This window comes from Dasypus novemcinctus, chromosome 18 (genome assembly GCF_030445035.2).
Source record: "Dasypus novemcinctus isolate mDasNov1 chromosome 18, mDasNov1.1.hap2, whole genome shotgun sequence".
Classification (NCBI taxonomy): domain Eukaryota; kingdom Metazoa; phylum Chordata; class Mammalia; order Cingulata; family Dasypodidae; genus Dasypus; species Dasypus novemcinctus.
This window is the reverse complement of record NC_080690.1, coordinates 87,736,360-87,747,960: the sequence shown is the minus strand read 5'-3', so window position 1 is coordinate 87,747,960 and position 11,601 is coordinate 87,736,360. Positions and strand designations below refer to the sequence as shown.

Sequence of the window (11,601 nt, the reverse complement as noted above, 5' to 3'; positions counted from 1 at the left end):
ACAATAACAATAATAGCTCTTATGTATTTAGCACTATGTGTCCAGTCCCATGCTAAACACTTTTTAAAAATCTTTTAAAATTTTTTTTGTTATTATCTTTTTTTTAAAAGTACATGGATCACATAAAATGTTACATTAAAAAATATGAGGCTTCCATATACCCCACTCCCCACACCCCTCAATTCTCCCACATCGACAACTTCTTTCATTTGTGTGGTACAGTCATTGCATTTGATGAATACATTTTGGAGCAGTGCTACACAGCATGGATTATAGTTTATGTTGTAGTTTACACTCTCTCCCAGTCCATTCAGTGGGTTATGGCAAGATATATTGTGTCCTGCATGTGTCCCTGCAATATCACTAAGGACAACTCCAAGTCCTGAAAATGCCCCAATATCACACCTCTTTCTCCCTCTCCCTGCCTTCAGCAACAAGAGTTGGAGAGGATGTGGAGGAATGGGAACCCTCATCCACTGCTGGTGGGAATGCAGAAGAATCCAGCCATTGTGGAGGACAGTTTGGCAGTTCCTCAAAAAACTAGCTACAGATTTGCCATATGACCCAGCAATTCCACTGCTGGGTATATACACAGAGGAACTGAAAACAAGGACATGAACCAATATATGTCCACCAAAGTTCATAGAGGCATTATTCACTATTGCCAAAAGTTGGAATCAGCCCAAATGTCCATCAACAGATAAATGGATTGTGGGAAACAAAGGCATGTTGTTTCCATGGGAGCAAGTTACTTCCTTGACCACCAAGTCATGCTGTCTCCATAGCTTTACGTGCACGTCATAAATCTAGCAAGGAGATGTGTACATTCAGGTGGAACAAGGACTAGGTAGAATGGGGCAACCTGGGCAACAAGATTCATGGGTACACTTTCTTGACAATATAATAGAACATTGAAATTCTGTACTTTGAATTATAATGATAGATTTTGATCCATTGTGTTACACAGGTTGAGGTAATGGGAATAGCTAACTAGGATAGCTGCTGGTTCTCACAATTGCTTGGGGTATATAAAGAAGCCCCTGAGATTAATAAACTTGTCTGAGGAGCTTGAGGCTTCAATGCTCTCTGATCCCTGATCCCAATCTCTCTTTGTCTTTCATTCCCGGTACCCTTCCGGTCTGCGACTCCGACATCTGCTAAAAGTTGGAATCAACCCAAATGCCCATCAACAGATAAATGGATAAACAAAATGTGGTATATACGTACAATGGGATACTACGCAGCTGTAAGAAGGAATACAGTACTACACATGGGATAACATGGATGAATCTTGAGGACCTTATTTTGGGTGAAGCAAGCCAAGCAATGAAGGACAAATACTTCATGACCTCTCTGATATGAATTAAGCAAATCAAGTTGTCCCAGAGAGCTAGAGACTGGAAGATAGGCTTACAGGAAGTCCCAGAGGAGAGTAAGCTTGTGAGCCAACGCCCACACAGGCAAAATCTATGATAAAGTGGAGGTAAGTAGTTGTTCATTGAAGGGATAAGACAGAGTTATAGGGATGATATTGGGTTGGGTTTTGCAGGCTTGAGCAGGGATAGAGTTGGGAGGATGGGTCAGATGGTCCAAGGAATTGAGGGGAGGAATGGGAGGGAGCAAGTGAACATGGGAGATTGTCAGGTATGTGGTTGAAACTATAATGTTGAGAAAACTCTTTAGAAAATATAATAAGGAAGGGTTACTGGTTTATGGTGCTAAGCACTTTTCACATCACCTCCCAGGAGGAAGGTTGTATTTTACCAAATTAGTCACTGGACCATGGTTCTCAAACTTTAGTGAGCACCAGAATCCCCGGGAGGGCTTGTCTGGTCAAAGGACAAAGTCATCGGCCTCATCTCAGAGTTTGTTCAGGAGATCTGGAGTTTTGGGGCTCCAAAACTTGAATTTCTAAGGAGTACTCTGGTGATGCTGATACTGCTGTGGACCACCGTGTGCAAAAACTGAATACGAGGGACATTTAAAGTGATTCCACAAAAGCCTCGCTAAGGAGGTATTAACTTCATTTTTTTTTCAGAGATTTATTTTTACTTATTTCTCTCCCCCTTCACCCCGTTGTTTGCTCTGTGTCCATTTGCTCTGTGTTCTGCATCCGCTTGCACTGTCAAGTGGCATTGGGAAACTGCATCTCTTCTTGTTGCATTATCTTGCTGTGTCAGCTCTGTGTGTGTGTGATGCCACTCCTGGGCAGGCTGCACTTTTTTCATGGGGAGTGGTTTTCCTTGCGGGGTGCACTCCTTGCACGTGGGGCACCTATACGCGAGGGCGCCCCTGCATGGCAGGGCACTCTTTGCGCAGGGGCCAGCTCACCATACCAGTCAGGAGGCCCTGGGTATCGAACTCTGGACCCTCCATATGGTAGGCGGATGCTCTATTAGTTGAGCCACGTCCCCTTCCTAACTTCATTTTTTATCTTACATTCTCAGAGAAGTGAAGCTCTCCCCCAGGGCCTGTGGGCTGGCGCTCAGAACAGGGTTACTTGCGGGACATCTCTGAGGGAGACAATCTGGGAGTGGCCCCTTTAAGAAGCTAATTTGTGTAATCTAAATAACTTTTAAAAATATACATTTTTCTTTTTTTTCAAGAAGAAACTAAGACCCACCCTGCCGTGCCTCGTCTCGGGACACCGTTTCCTAGAACCCTTCGCGGTGTCGCTTGGTGTTGCCATGGATACTGGGAAAGGCGCCCTTTTGCCCGGCTCCTGAGCAGAAACTACATTTCCCAGAGGGCTACGTGGACGGACCGTGGGACCTGGGCCAATGACGGCCTAGGACGCGGGGGCGGGACTTCCGGCGTCCCCCTCGCGCATGTCCGTTTTGCCCTTGACCGGTCGTTGCTCACTGCCCTTGGGGACCCGGGTGGTGGGCTGCGCGTCGCGCGGAGGCCGCGTCCCAGGCTCCCTTGGTTCGGACCCCGGAGGACCGCGAGGAAGGCGGAGCCCGCTCCGCGCCGTGGTGCGACCTGCGGCCTTTGGAGCGCGGGTGCCCTCCGGGGCCTCCGCGCCCGCCGTGCGGCCCTGCAGCGGCTTCCCCGGGCCTCGCGCCGCGTGTGCTCGTGGAAGGCTGAGCTGGGGCTGGACAGTCGGCCCGCTGTCACCGCGCCACCGCCGCGATGCCGAGAACCCATGCTCGTCTGCTTTGCAGCCCGCAGGCTCGCAGGGCGGCGGCGGCGCTGACTGACGCGGCGCAGGTGAGTGGAGAGTGCTCCGAGACCCCCGCCCGGGTGGCCCCGAGCCCGAAGGAGGATGGAGCCCCCGGACTTTTCTTCCTCTCCCTCTTCGCCGCCCCACCCTTGCTACTGGGGCCCAGGGTTTACGCCAGGCCCAGGGTTCTGAATCCTGGCCAGAAGTTATGTAGAAGGTTCCCATTTCTGGAATCCAGTCGGAGGAGATTTGGAAAAGCCAGTGCTTGGAGGCGAGGCTGTATTGGGAGTGTTCGAGGTACCGCAGGTGTCATTTCTTCCTGGTGAGATTAGGGGTGGAGTTGGAAGCCGTGGAAGATTTGGAACAGAGGAGGGAGGTGAACTCACCGGCGGTGAGTTACTTTGCAGAGTGGAGAACAGACTGGGGGTTGAGGGGGTGAGGGAGGAGGAAGGAAGGCCAATTAGGACGCTGCTTTAATAGATCAGGTGAGTGATGATGGTGGCTAGAATAGAGTGGTGGCTGTGTAGGTAGAGGGGGAGAGAGAGAAAGAGAGAGAGGAAGCGGCAAGGATGTCAGCTTGTGGATTCAGGTGCAGTTCTGGTTCAGATTTAGGAGGGGGTATCTTTAGATTGTTGCCATGGATGTTCAAGGACTGGGTGACCGACTAGGGCACCTGGGCAGGGGTGGTGGGCTGTCACAAACTCAGATGAAAGGGAGAAGCAGCATGAAGGAAGGTGTGTGGGGGAGGAGGGTTGGGAAGGTGGCTAAGGCTTCCTGGGATGGACGTTGAGGCATACTGGACATAGAAGTAGGTTGACAGAGGGCCAGTACTGGTGCTTATTCACCCCTCTGTGGGCTCACCAGCCTTTTTTGGCTGCTGTCTGTGAGGCCTGGGATTCTCAGTCAGGTTGGTTGATTAACTCAGTGGCTGGTGACATCAGCTGGGAGAGTCCTAGACCTGGGGTGGGAGGCAGTGGGGTTTGCCTTTGAATGTGTATCAGGAGGAAAGAGGAATAGGGTGGCTGCAAGTGGAAGGCAGGGAGTCCTGGGGGTCTCAGAGATCACTGTGTGGATCTGGGTGGGTGAGGTCGCTGCTAGGAACGGCACCAGGTGGGGAAACTGTGCCTCCAGGACTGGATGCCACCCCTAGCAGTTGGGATTTTGGGAGGTCTGGGGCATATGATGGGATCATGGTTGCTTTCACCAAACAACCAGTCTCTGGGTGCCATTTGCAGAAAGGCATATGGGGCAGCCCAGGAAATGCTGATTCTGGGAGTCAGGGAATGGTACAAAGAGTGATGTGCCTGTGGGGATGGAGCGCGAACTGATGTGCCAGAGGCCTGGTTCTGGAGATCTAAGGGAGCCTTTGGTTATGTTCAGGAGACACAACCTGGGGCATCCCAGAAGAATTGCTTGGCAGGAGAGAGTGGGGCCCTGCATGTCAGACCCAGAACTCGGATGTCTATCTGCTCACTTGCCTGTTATTGCTGAGGCAGGGACATGAGTAGATAATAAGCTCAGACTTGGGGAGAAGGGTGAGCTGGGAATGTGTGTGTGTGTGGGGTAGGGAGGTAGTTGGTGGTCTGGGGTCATGGAGGAAGACTCTGACTGCTAAAGGGGTGGTGAGATGCTGGGTCACAGGCCAAGGGCCTGCATGGGTTCATCTGTGTTTTCTTTTTGGTCCATTTTTCTGCTACCCTTTGGTCTGATTGACTTAGTTATCCCCATCATGGCAGAGCCGGGTGACCTTTGAGGACGTAGCCGTGTACTTCTCCCAGGAGGAATGGGGGATCCTTGATGAGGCTCAGAAACGCCTGTACTGTGATGTGATGCTGGAGATATTTGCACTTGTGGCCTCTCTAGGTAAGGCCTCTCACCCACCTTAACCTCCTGTTCTAAGCTCTCTTCCCAGAGCTGCAGGGGAAACTCTATCTTTTCCACAGCCAGAACAAGGGGCTGCTTCCTTCTCTAGTTCCCTGGAGTAGCTGTGGTATGTGCAGGGCTGGTCCACAGCCACTAGCTGCTACAGTCCCTAAGAAGTCCCAACACATCCTCCTGCCTGAAGCCTTGAGAGGAAGGGCTCAGGAGTCAGTAGTCTTAGTCTGGCTGTGTGAGCCTTTCCAGATCAGTGGCACCTCTGTGCCCCAGGTTCTGCTCCCTTTATTCTATCAGACATTTCCTGGAGCTTGCCTGTGCTGGGAATTGTGGCACCAACCTGGTCACTGGTTGTGGGCATCACTGTGCTGCTCCTCAAGAAACTCCTCAGAGGCTTATTTTGTAACATTGAGTTTTCTTGCTGATTGCAGGGATGACACAAGCTCCCTTTGATTGTCTTGGGGTGTGTTGCCCTTAGATGGGACCACCTTTTCACCTGTGCTGCCTTTTCCCCAGGATTTGTATCTTCTAAGTCCTGTGTGGTTGCTCACCTGAAGCAGGGCAAAAAACCCTGGGTACCTGACAGGGTGGATGTGTCTCCAGCCATAACAAGAGAGGCCCAGAGAGAGCATGGCCCTGGTGAGTGGGCACTGGGGGAGGGGTAAAAATGCTAGGCTCACATCGGGCCATGCACTTGTCCTCTGTCCACTAGTGTTTTATTGCTATGCCAGTAGCCACACCTTACTTACTCCTACCTTTTCTTCCTTATTCTGGACCCTTACCTTCTTGCCATTTCTACTCTGATTTCCAGCTCCTACTTGACCTCAGCCCTCTGACCCCCATGTCTTTCCCTTTCTCCTCCTCTGCTCCCTTTGCAGAGCTGTCCCATATTGGCCAACACTTAAAATGTAGTATAAGAACTGCACGTATCCTCATCCAGACTTTGAGCACCAGTTACTCAGTCATAACTGGACTTTTCTGGGCTTGTACACACTGCTCTATTCTGGGTCCTGTCAGAGATTTCCTGGGGTCTGCCTATGTCCAGTTTGCTGAAAACTGGGGAGTTAGTTGGAGTCCCTGCATCTCCTCCTAGCCTGAACTTCCCATTCCTGTTTTTATAAATATGGGGCCTCCATCATTCTTTTGCCTGCCTGGGCCCATTCTTGTAATGCTAACTAACCCTTCCTTACCCACAGACCCATTCCTCTGTGTGTCAGACACATTTGTGAAGGGGCTGCCCCGTCCCAACCAAGCCTACATACTCTTCACCAGCATTTTTTTACTTTCAGATTGTTGGCATGCAGTGGAGGAGGACCCTTCTGAACAGGGTGTTTCTAGAGAAGGAGCACTCCAATTTGGGACCCTTGAGGCAGGTCCTTCCACCCAGAAGGCTAATACCTGTGACATGTGTGGCCTGGTCTTGAAAGACATTTTGCATGTGACTGAGCATCAGGAAATACACCCTGGAAAGAAACTGAACACGTGTGGGACATGTGGGAGAAGCTTCTGGATCATTGCAAACTTTTACCAGCACCAGAAGAAACAGAGTGAGGAGAAACCCTTCATTCGGGAAAAGGACAGAGCCTTGTTTGCAAAGAGCTGCTGTGTCCACCTGTCAGAGAAGCTATTCACATGCAGGGAGGGTAGGGAGGCTGCCCGAAGCAGCCACAACCTCCTTCAGCACCAGTCCACCCATAGCGAGGGGAAGTCATGCAGTAGCACCAAGTACAAGGAGACGTTTCCCTGCACCTCCAGTCTTGGGCAGAGGCAAGAAAACCATGCTGGACAGAAGCCCTTCAAGTGCAGTGACTGTGGAAAAGCCTTCCTGAAGGCCTTTGCTCTCCTTGACCACCTGCTGACTCACTCTGAAGAGATCTCTATTAGATGCCCAACAGGCAGAAATGCCTTCAAAGAAAAATCAACCCTTGTTTATCACCAAACATTTCACACTGGAGAAGCAACCCACATGTTTGAGGAGTGTGGAAAGGCCTACAGTCACCTCTCTAAACTAAGGATGCATCAGAAAGTTCGCACTGGAAAAATGCATTACAAGTGCAATGAATGTGGTAAAGCTTTCACTCGTAAGCACTCACTTGTTCAGCACCAGAGAATTCATACTGGAGAAAGACCTTATGAGTGTGGCCAGTGTGGAAAAGCTTTTACTCGCAACTTCCATGTTGTCCGGCACCAAAAAGTTCACAACACAGAAAGACCTTATGAATGCAGACAGTGCCGGAGAGTATTTAGCTGTGTCTCCAACTTCATTGAGCACCAGAAAATACACACCGGAGAAAGGCCTTATGAGTGCAGTGAATGTGGGAAAGCTTTCATTAACAGCTCCCATCTTGTTCGGCACCAGAAAGTTCACAACACAGAAAGACCTTACCAGTGCAGTGAATGTGGGAAAGTCTTCCGCCAAACCTCCAAACTTGTTCTTCATCAAAGGATTCATACTGGAGAAAGACCTTATAAATGCAACCATTGTGGGAAAGCCTTTAGTTGCCCCTCCAACCTTATTCCACACCAACGAATTCATACTGGAGAAAAGCCTTATGAATGCTCAGAATGTGGGAAAGCCTTCAGTCAAAGCTCTGCCCTCATTCAACATCAGAAAGTTCACACTAGAGAAAGGCCTTATGAATGCAGTGAATGTGGGAAAGCCTTTGGATATAGCTCTAATCTTGCTAAGCACCGGAAAGTTCACACTGGAAAAAGACCCTATGAGTGTGGCCAGTGTGGGAAAGCCTTCAGTGAAAGCTCCATCCTCAGTCAGCACCAGAGAGTTCACACTAGAGAAAGGCCTTATGAATGCAACAAATGTGGGAAGTCTTTCCGCTACAGCTCAAACCTTTCTAAGCACCAGAAAGTTCACACTGGAAAAGAGCCTTATGAGTACAGTGAACATAAGAAGGCCTTACATTTCATTCATCAGAAATGTCACACCAGAGAAAGGCCATAGTGCTGCGAATGTGGGTAAGCAGTTAGCAGTGATTTTCTCTATTTGCTGTGAAAGGACTCACTCCTGAGAAAAGTTCTATGAGAAGAACCTTTGAGAGGAAGCCATCAGCCCAAGCTTGAAACTTGTACACTTCAACACCGCTACTGGAGAGATTGCCCACAAGTATCAGGTATGTGGAAAGTTTTCAGGTGCTACACTGAACTTCTTAACCTGACCAAATCTTTTGTCAGATTGTGTCACTGCCAGTGCCTGTGGTATATACCATCTCACCTCTGCCAACTTGCAGGTCTCCACAGCATGCACCTGTTACCTCAGCATAGGGAAGACAGATCTCTGTGCTCTTTCCCATTCCCTGGAGGGGCCTGTGAGTGATGTTAGTCCTTTGGAGTAACCTCATTTCTCAACCCTCCCCTGCCCCAGTGGTTTAGGTATTTCTCTGACCTAGTTCTGTTCATGAGGATCTGAACTGGAGTCTACTGGGGTCTTCTAGAGAAGATTTTCCTTCTTGGACATTGTTGGGTCTACAGATGATACTTGCAGTGAATTTGTCCAGCTTCCAAATCACCCAGCCTGGAACCACATGCCTCACACTGTTCCAGAGTATGTGGAGTAATAAAGGCCTTATTACTTAAGCCATCTTTAGTTATGGGGCTTCCATCCATTGTGTGTAGGGAGGGGTTGGGAACAGAATTGACTCATCCAGTGTGAAACACTGGCTTGAAGTCACAGGGAGTAAGGGAGACTGGGAAACTAGAGGAAATAAGCCAAGTAGTGTGCTTGAGCCAGATCTTATCTGTCCAGAAGAGCTAGTTGTGTTTAACACCACATTCAGTGACATCACATTGGTAGCTCAAAATTAGCCACAGTGGGGATATATATTTATTTCTTTTCCTTTTTATTCACAGTGGGGATATTTAAACCAAAAATATTGCAAAGTTTTCTGAAGGAAAAGAAAGAGTAAAAAACTCGATTTGCAGTATTTGCCAAATTTGCTGACTATAACCTTAGCTACAGGAGAGGCTCAGGTCTGCAGGTCCTAGGAAGTTCTTCACACTCTTATCCGGCAAGGTCATATTCTCTAGAACACATGTGGATGCCCATTAGAACACGCACATCCAGTGGTGTGCTGGTCACTGACAGCAAATAATCTAAAGGCTTTGCAACGTGCAGCCTCCCTGGCCTTTCACCTCAAGGCCGTCACTGCACAGGCCTCATCACTGGGACTGAGAGAAGGGCGGTCTGGTCTAGGGGTGTGGCTTTTGTGGCCCCACCAGTGTTCTCATGACTGTCGTGTCCATGTCCTTTATCACCTGCCTCTTTTTGCTATAACTGAGGCAGGGCTGACCTTCAGGAAACAGAGAACAGAGATGTTAGAATCAACAAATGGTTGCCACATTTTCTGGTTTTCTTAGAGGACTGAAGGATCCATATTTTTATGTAGAACCTTATGACTTTATAAATGTTGGAAACTAGTTCACTAGTTCAAACTAACTTACATACATTAGTTCAGCCAAAAATAAACTGAACACATATCCTTGGGTCAACAGTTGTGACCCACAGACAAGAAGTGAGCCAGACTGGGAAAGCCCAGAAATCCTCAAACACGTGACCTTTGTTTGTAGTGTATGGAAGGGGCACTGCACTGCTGCTGCCATTCTGCCCAGGGTGACTCATCCCTCAGTCCCTGAAGTGGGGGGGGAAGTTGTCCACACAAGGGACAGCATCCCAGGCAGGCTTGTAGTCAGCTGAATATGTGCCAGGTCTATGTTCTCCCCAGCATCTCACGGTGTCAGGGAGCCCCCAGCCTGCCTTTTCTGTAATAATTGTCTCCTAATTATTGTTATTATGGAAGGCCTTCAGATCAGAGTTCAAGTACAGCCTCCCAGCAAAGGGTAGACATGGATCATCCACAGCCCAATTCCTTGTGCCCATGTGGTTAGCTATAGTTAAATCTCATTACACTGCCTCCAGTACATGGGTAAAGCATCTTCTACTTTCCTTCTGCCCTCCCCTCCAAGGCTCTGTGCTCAGTAGACAACTTACTTGGACCTTAATGTTTTCTTAGTGATGCCAGAACATACCAAGGAAAGGCCTGGTGGCTCTGACTGTTTGAACCCTCAGGATACCAGTTTATGTGGGTGTCAAGATCTTCCCAACACCCTGAGATGTCTAGAGGTCTCCATCATGCTCAGACCCTCCCTTACTGGATGTAATAATTGTTTCCTGCTGACATAGAAGGGCTATTTGGAATCAGAGTTAAAGTCCAGCTGGGTCATGTTGGGTTCAAGCCTCCAATATATGGGTGTAGGGTAGAAGTTTATTATCAGAGCTGTCTCTTGTATCCTGAATGGCCAACTACGGATAGACCTTATAAAATGACCCTTATCTCATTACTGAAGAGTCCTAACCCTGAACCTGCCTTCTGCTTTCCCCAACAGGGCTCCGTATGAGGCAGTCTGCTGTGTGTGTGCGTGTGTGTTTGTGTTTGTTTTCCTGGTGGTGCCAGAACATCCAAACAAAGCCCTCATGGCTCGGCATCTGTGAGTTGGGGCTGCTGGCATCCATTTTGACTCCTTGGAGAGGTCTGCTTATACTACAGACACAGAGGAAGACAGGATTGAGCAACTACCAGACGCAGCTCTTTTGATATCATTTGAGCTCAGATCCACTTATGCCTGCAGCCAGATGTCTTACAGTCTTTTTGGTTCTGTGTACCAATAAATATGATTTTTGTTGAAGCTCTTAGAGTGGGGTTTATTTCCCCTGGGAATGTGAGAGTTCTCTACCTACAGTGGTACCCACAGTATCAGCCATCCCATCGTCTACTGGGGATGTAGGGCCCCAAAGCAGAGTTGGCTGGAGCCTAGCCTAGAATTTTCCACCACCTCCATGGAGGGGGTTAAGGGTTGTCCAGGCTCTGGAGCCTCAAGGAGCAGCAGCAGACAGGTTGATGATGTCCAGACTGCTTCCTTTCTCAGTTGCCCTTTCCTGCAGCTCCTGACACTGTAGCATCAACACACAAAATTCAGCCTCAGTCCTAGTTTTACTGTTTTTAGCCCAGGCCTTCCTCAGAACAGCAAACCTATGCTGCTCAAAACAAAATACAACTCATCCCAGTCTATAGAGCCCAGCGTGACCTGGTTTCTCAAACATACTGGACTCATTTCTGCCCAGAGCTGCTGCACTGAAGCTCATTGAAACATTCTTCCCCAGAGTCATCTCTCCGGAGAGATCTTTCCTGACCACCAATCTGAAATAGCATTCATCACATTCTGTCACCTGTTTCATTTCCTTCAGAGTGCTAATCACCAGGAAATTATCCTGTTATTTGTTTACACATTAAAACTCAGTGTTCCCCATTAGATAGAGAACCTGTAGGTGAATGCAGGTCATGATGACTCTGTGTACTCTACATCCCAGCAAAGGGCCTGGCACACAGTAAGATCTTGGGAAACACTGACTGGGCATTCTGCAGTGTCTGTGCTTGGACCCACTTCACACTCCCATTGTCACAGCTGATCCTTTCTTGGGGAGGGTGGGAGAAAGCACAGTGACAAAGAGAAGGAATGTCTTCCCTGTGGGGAATCTTCCTTCATATCAGAAC

The 11,601-nt window shown here is 48.8% G+C and overlaps 1 protein-coding gene across 5 annotated transcripts; it reads left to right on the top strand.

Moving 5' to 3' along the window:
- Positions 1–2,815: 2,815 nt before the first annotated feature.
- ZNF132 (zinc finger protein 132) lies at positions 2,816–10,735 on the top strand. Of its 5 annotated transcripts, none has more exons than XM_012530692.3 (5): positions 2,819–3,210; positions 4,900–5,026; positions 5,555–5,677; positions 6,328–8,166; positions 10,436–10,735. In XM_012530692.3, the coding sequence occupies exons 1-4, from the start codon at positions 3,133–3,135 to the stop codon at positions 7,995–7,997; spliced, it is 1,998 nt and encodes a 665-aa protein (XP_012386146.1). In that variant the 5' UTR covers positions 2,819–3,132; the 3' UTR covers positions 7,998–8,166; positions 10,436–10,735. The 5 variants fall into 5 exon arrangements, with proteins under 5 accessions (XP_058135432.1, XP_012386146.1, XP_012386145.1 ...); XM_012530691.3 differs by having other exon boundaries at positions 2,840–3,210; positions 4,882–5,026; XM_058279449.1 differs by lacking the exon at positions 5,555–5,677 and having other exon boundaries at positions 2,816–3,210.
- The last annotated feature ends 866 nt before the right edge of the window (positions 10,736–11,601 follow it).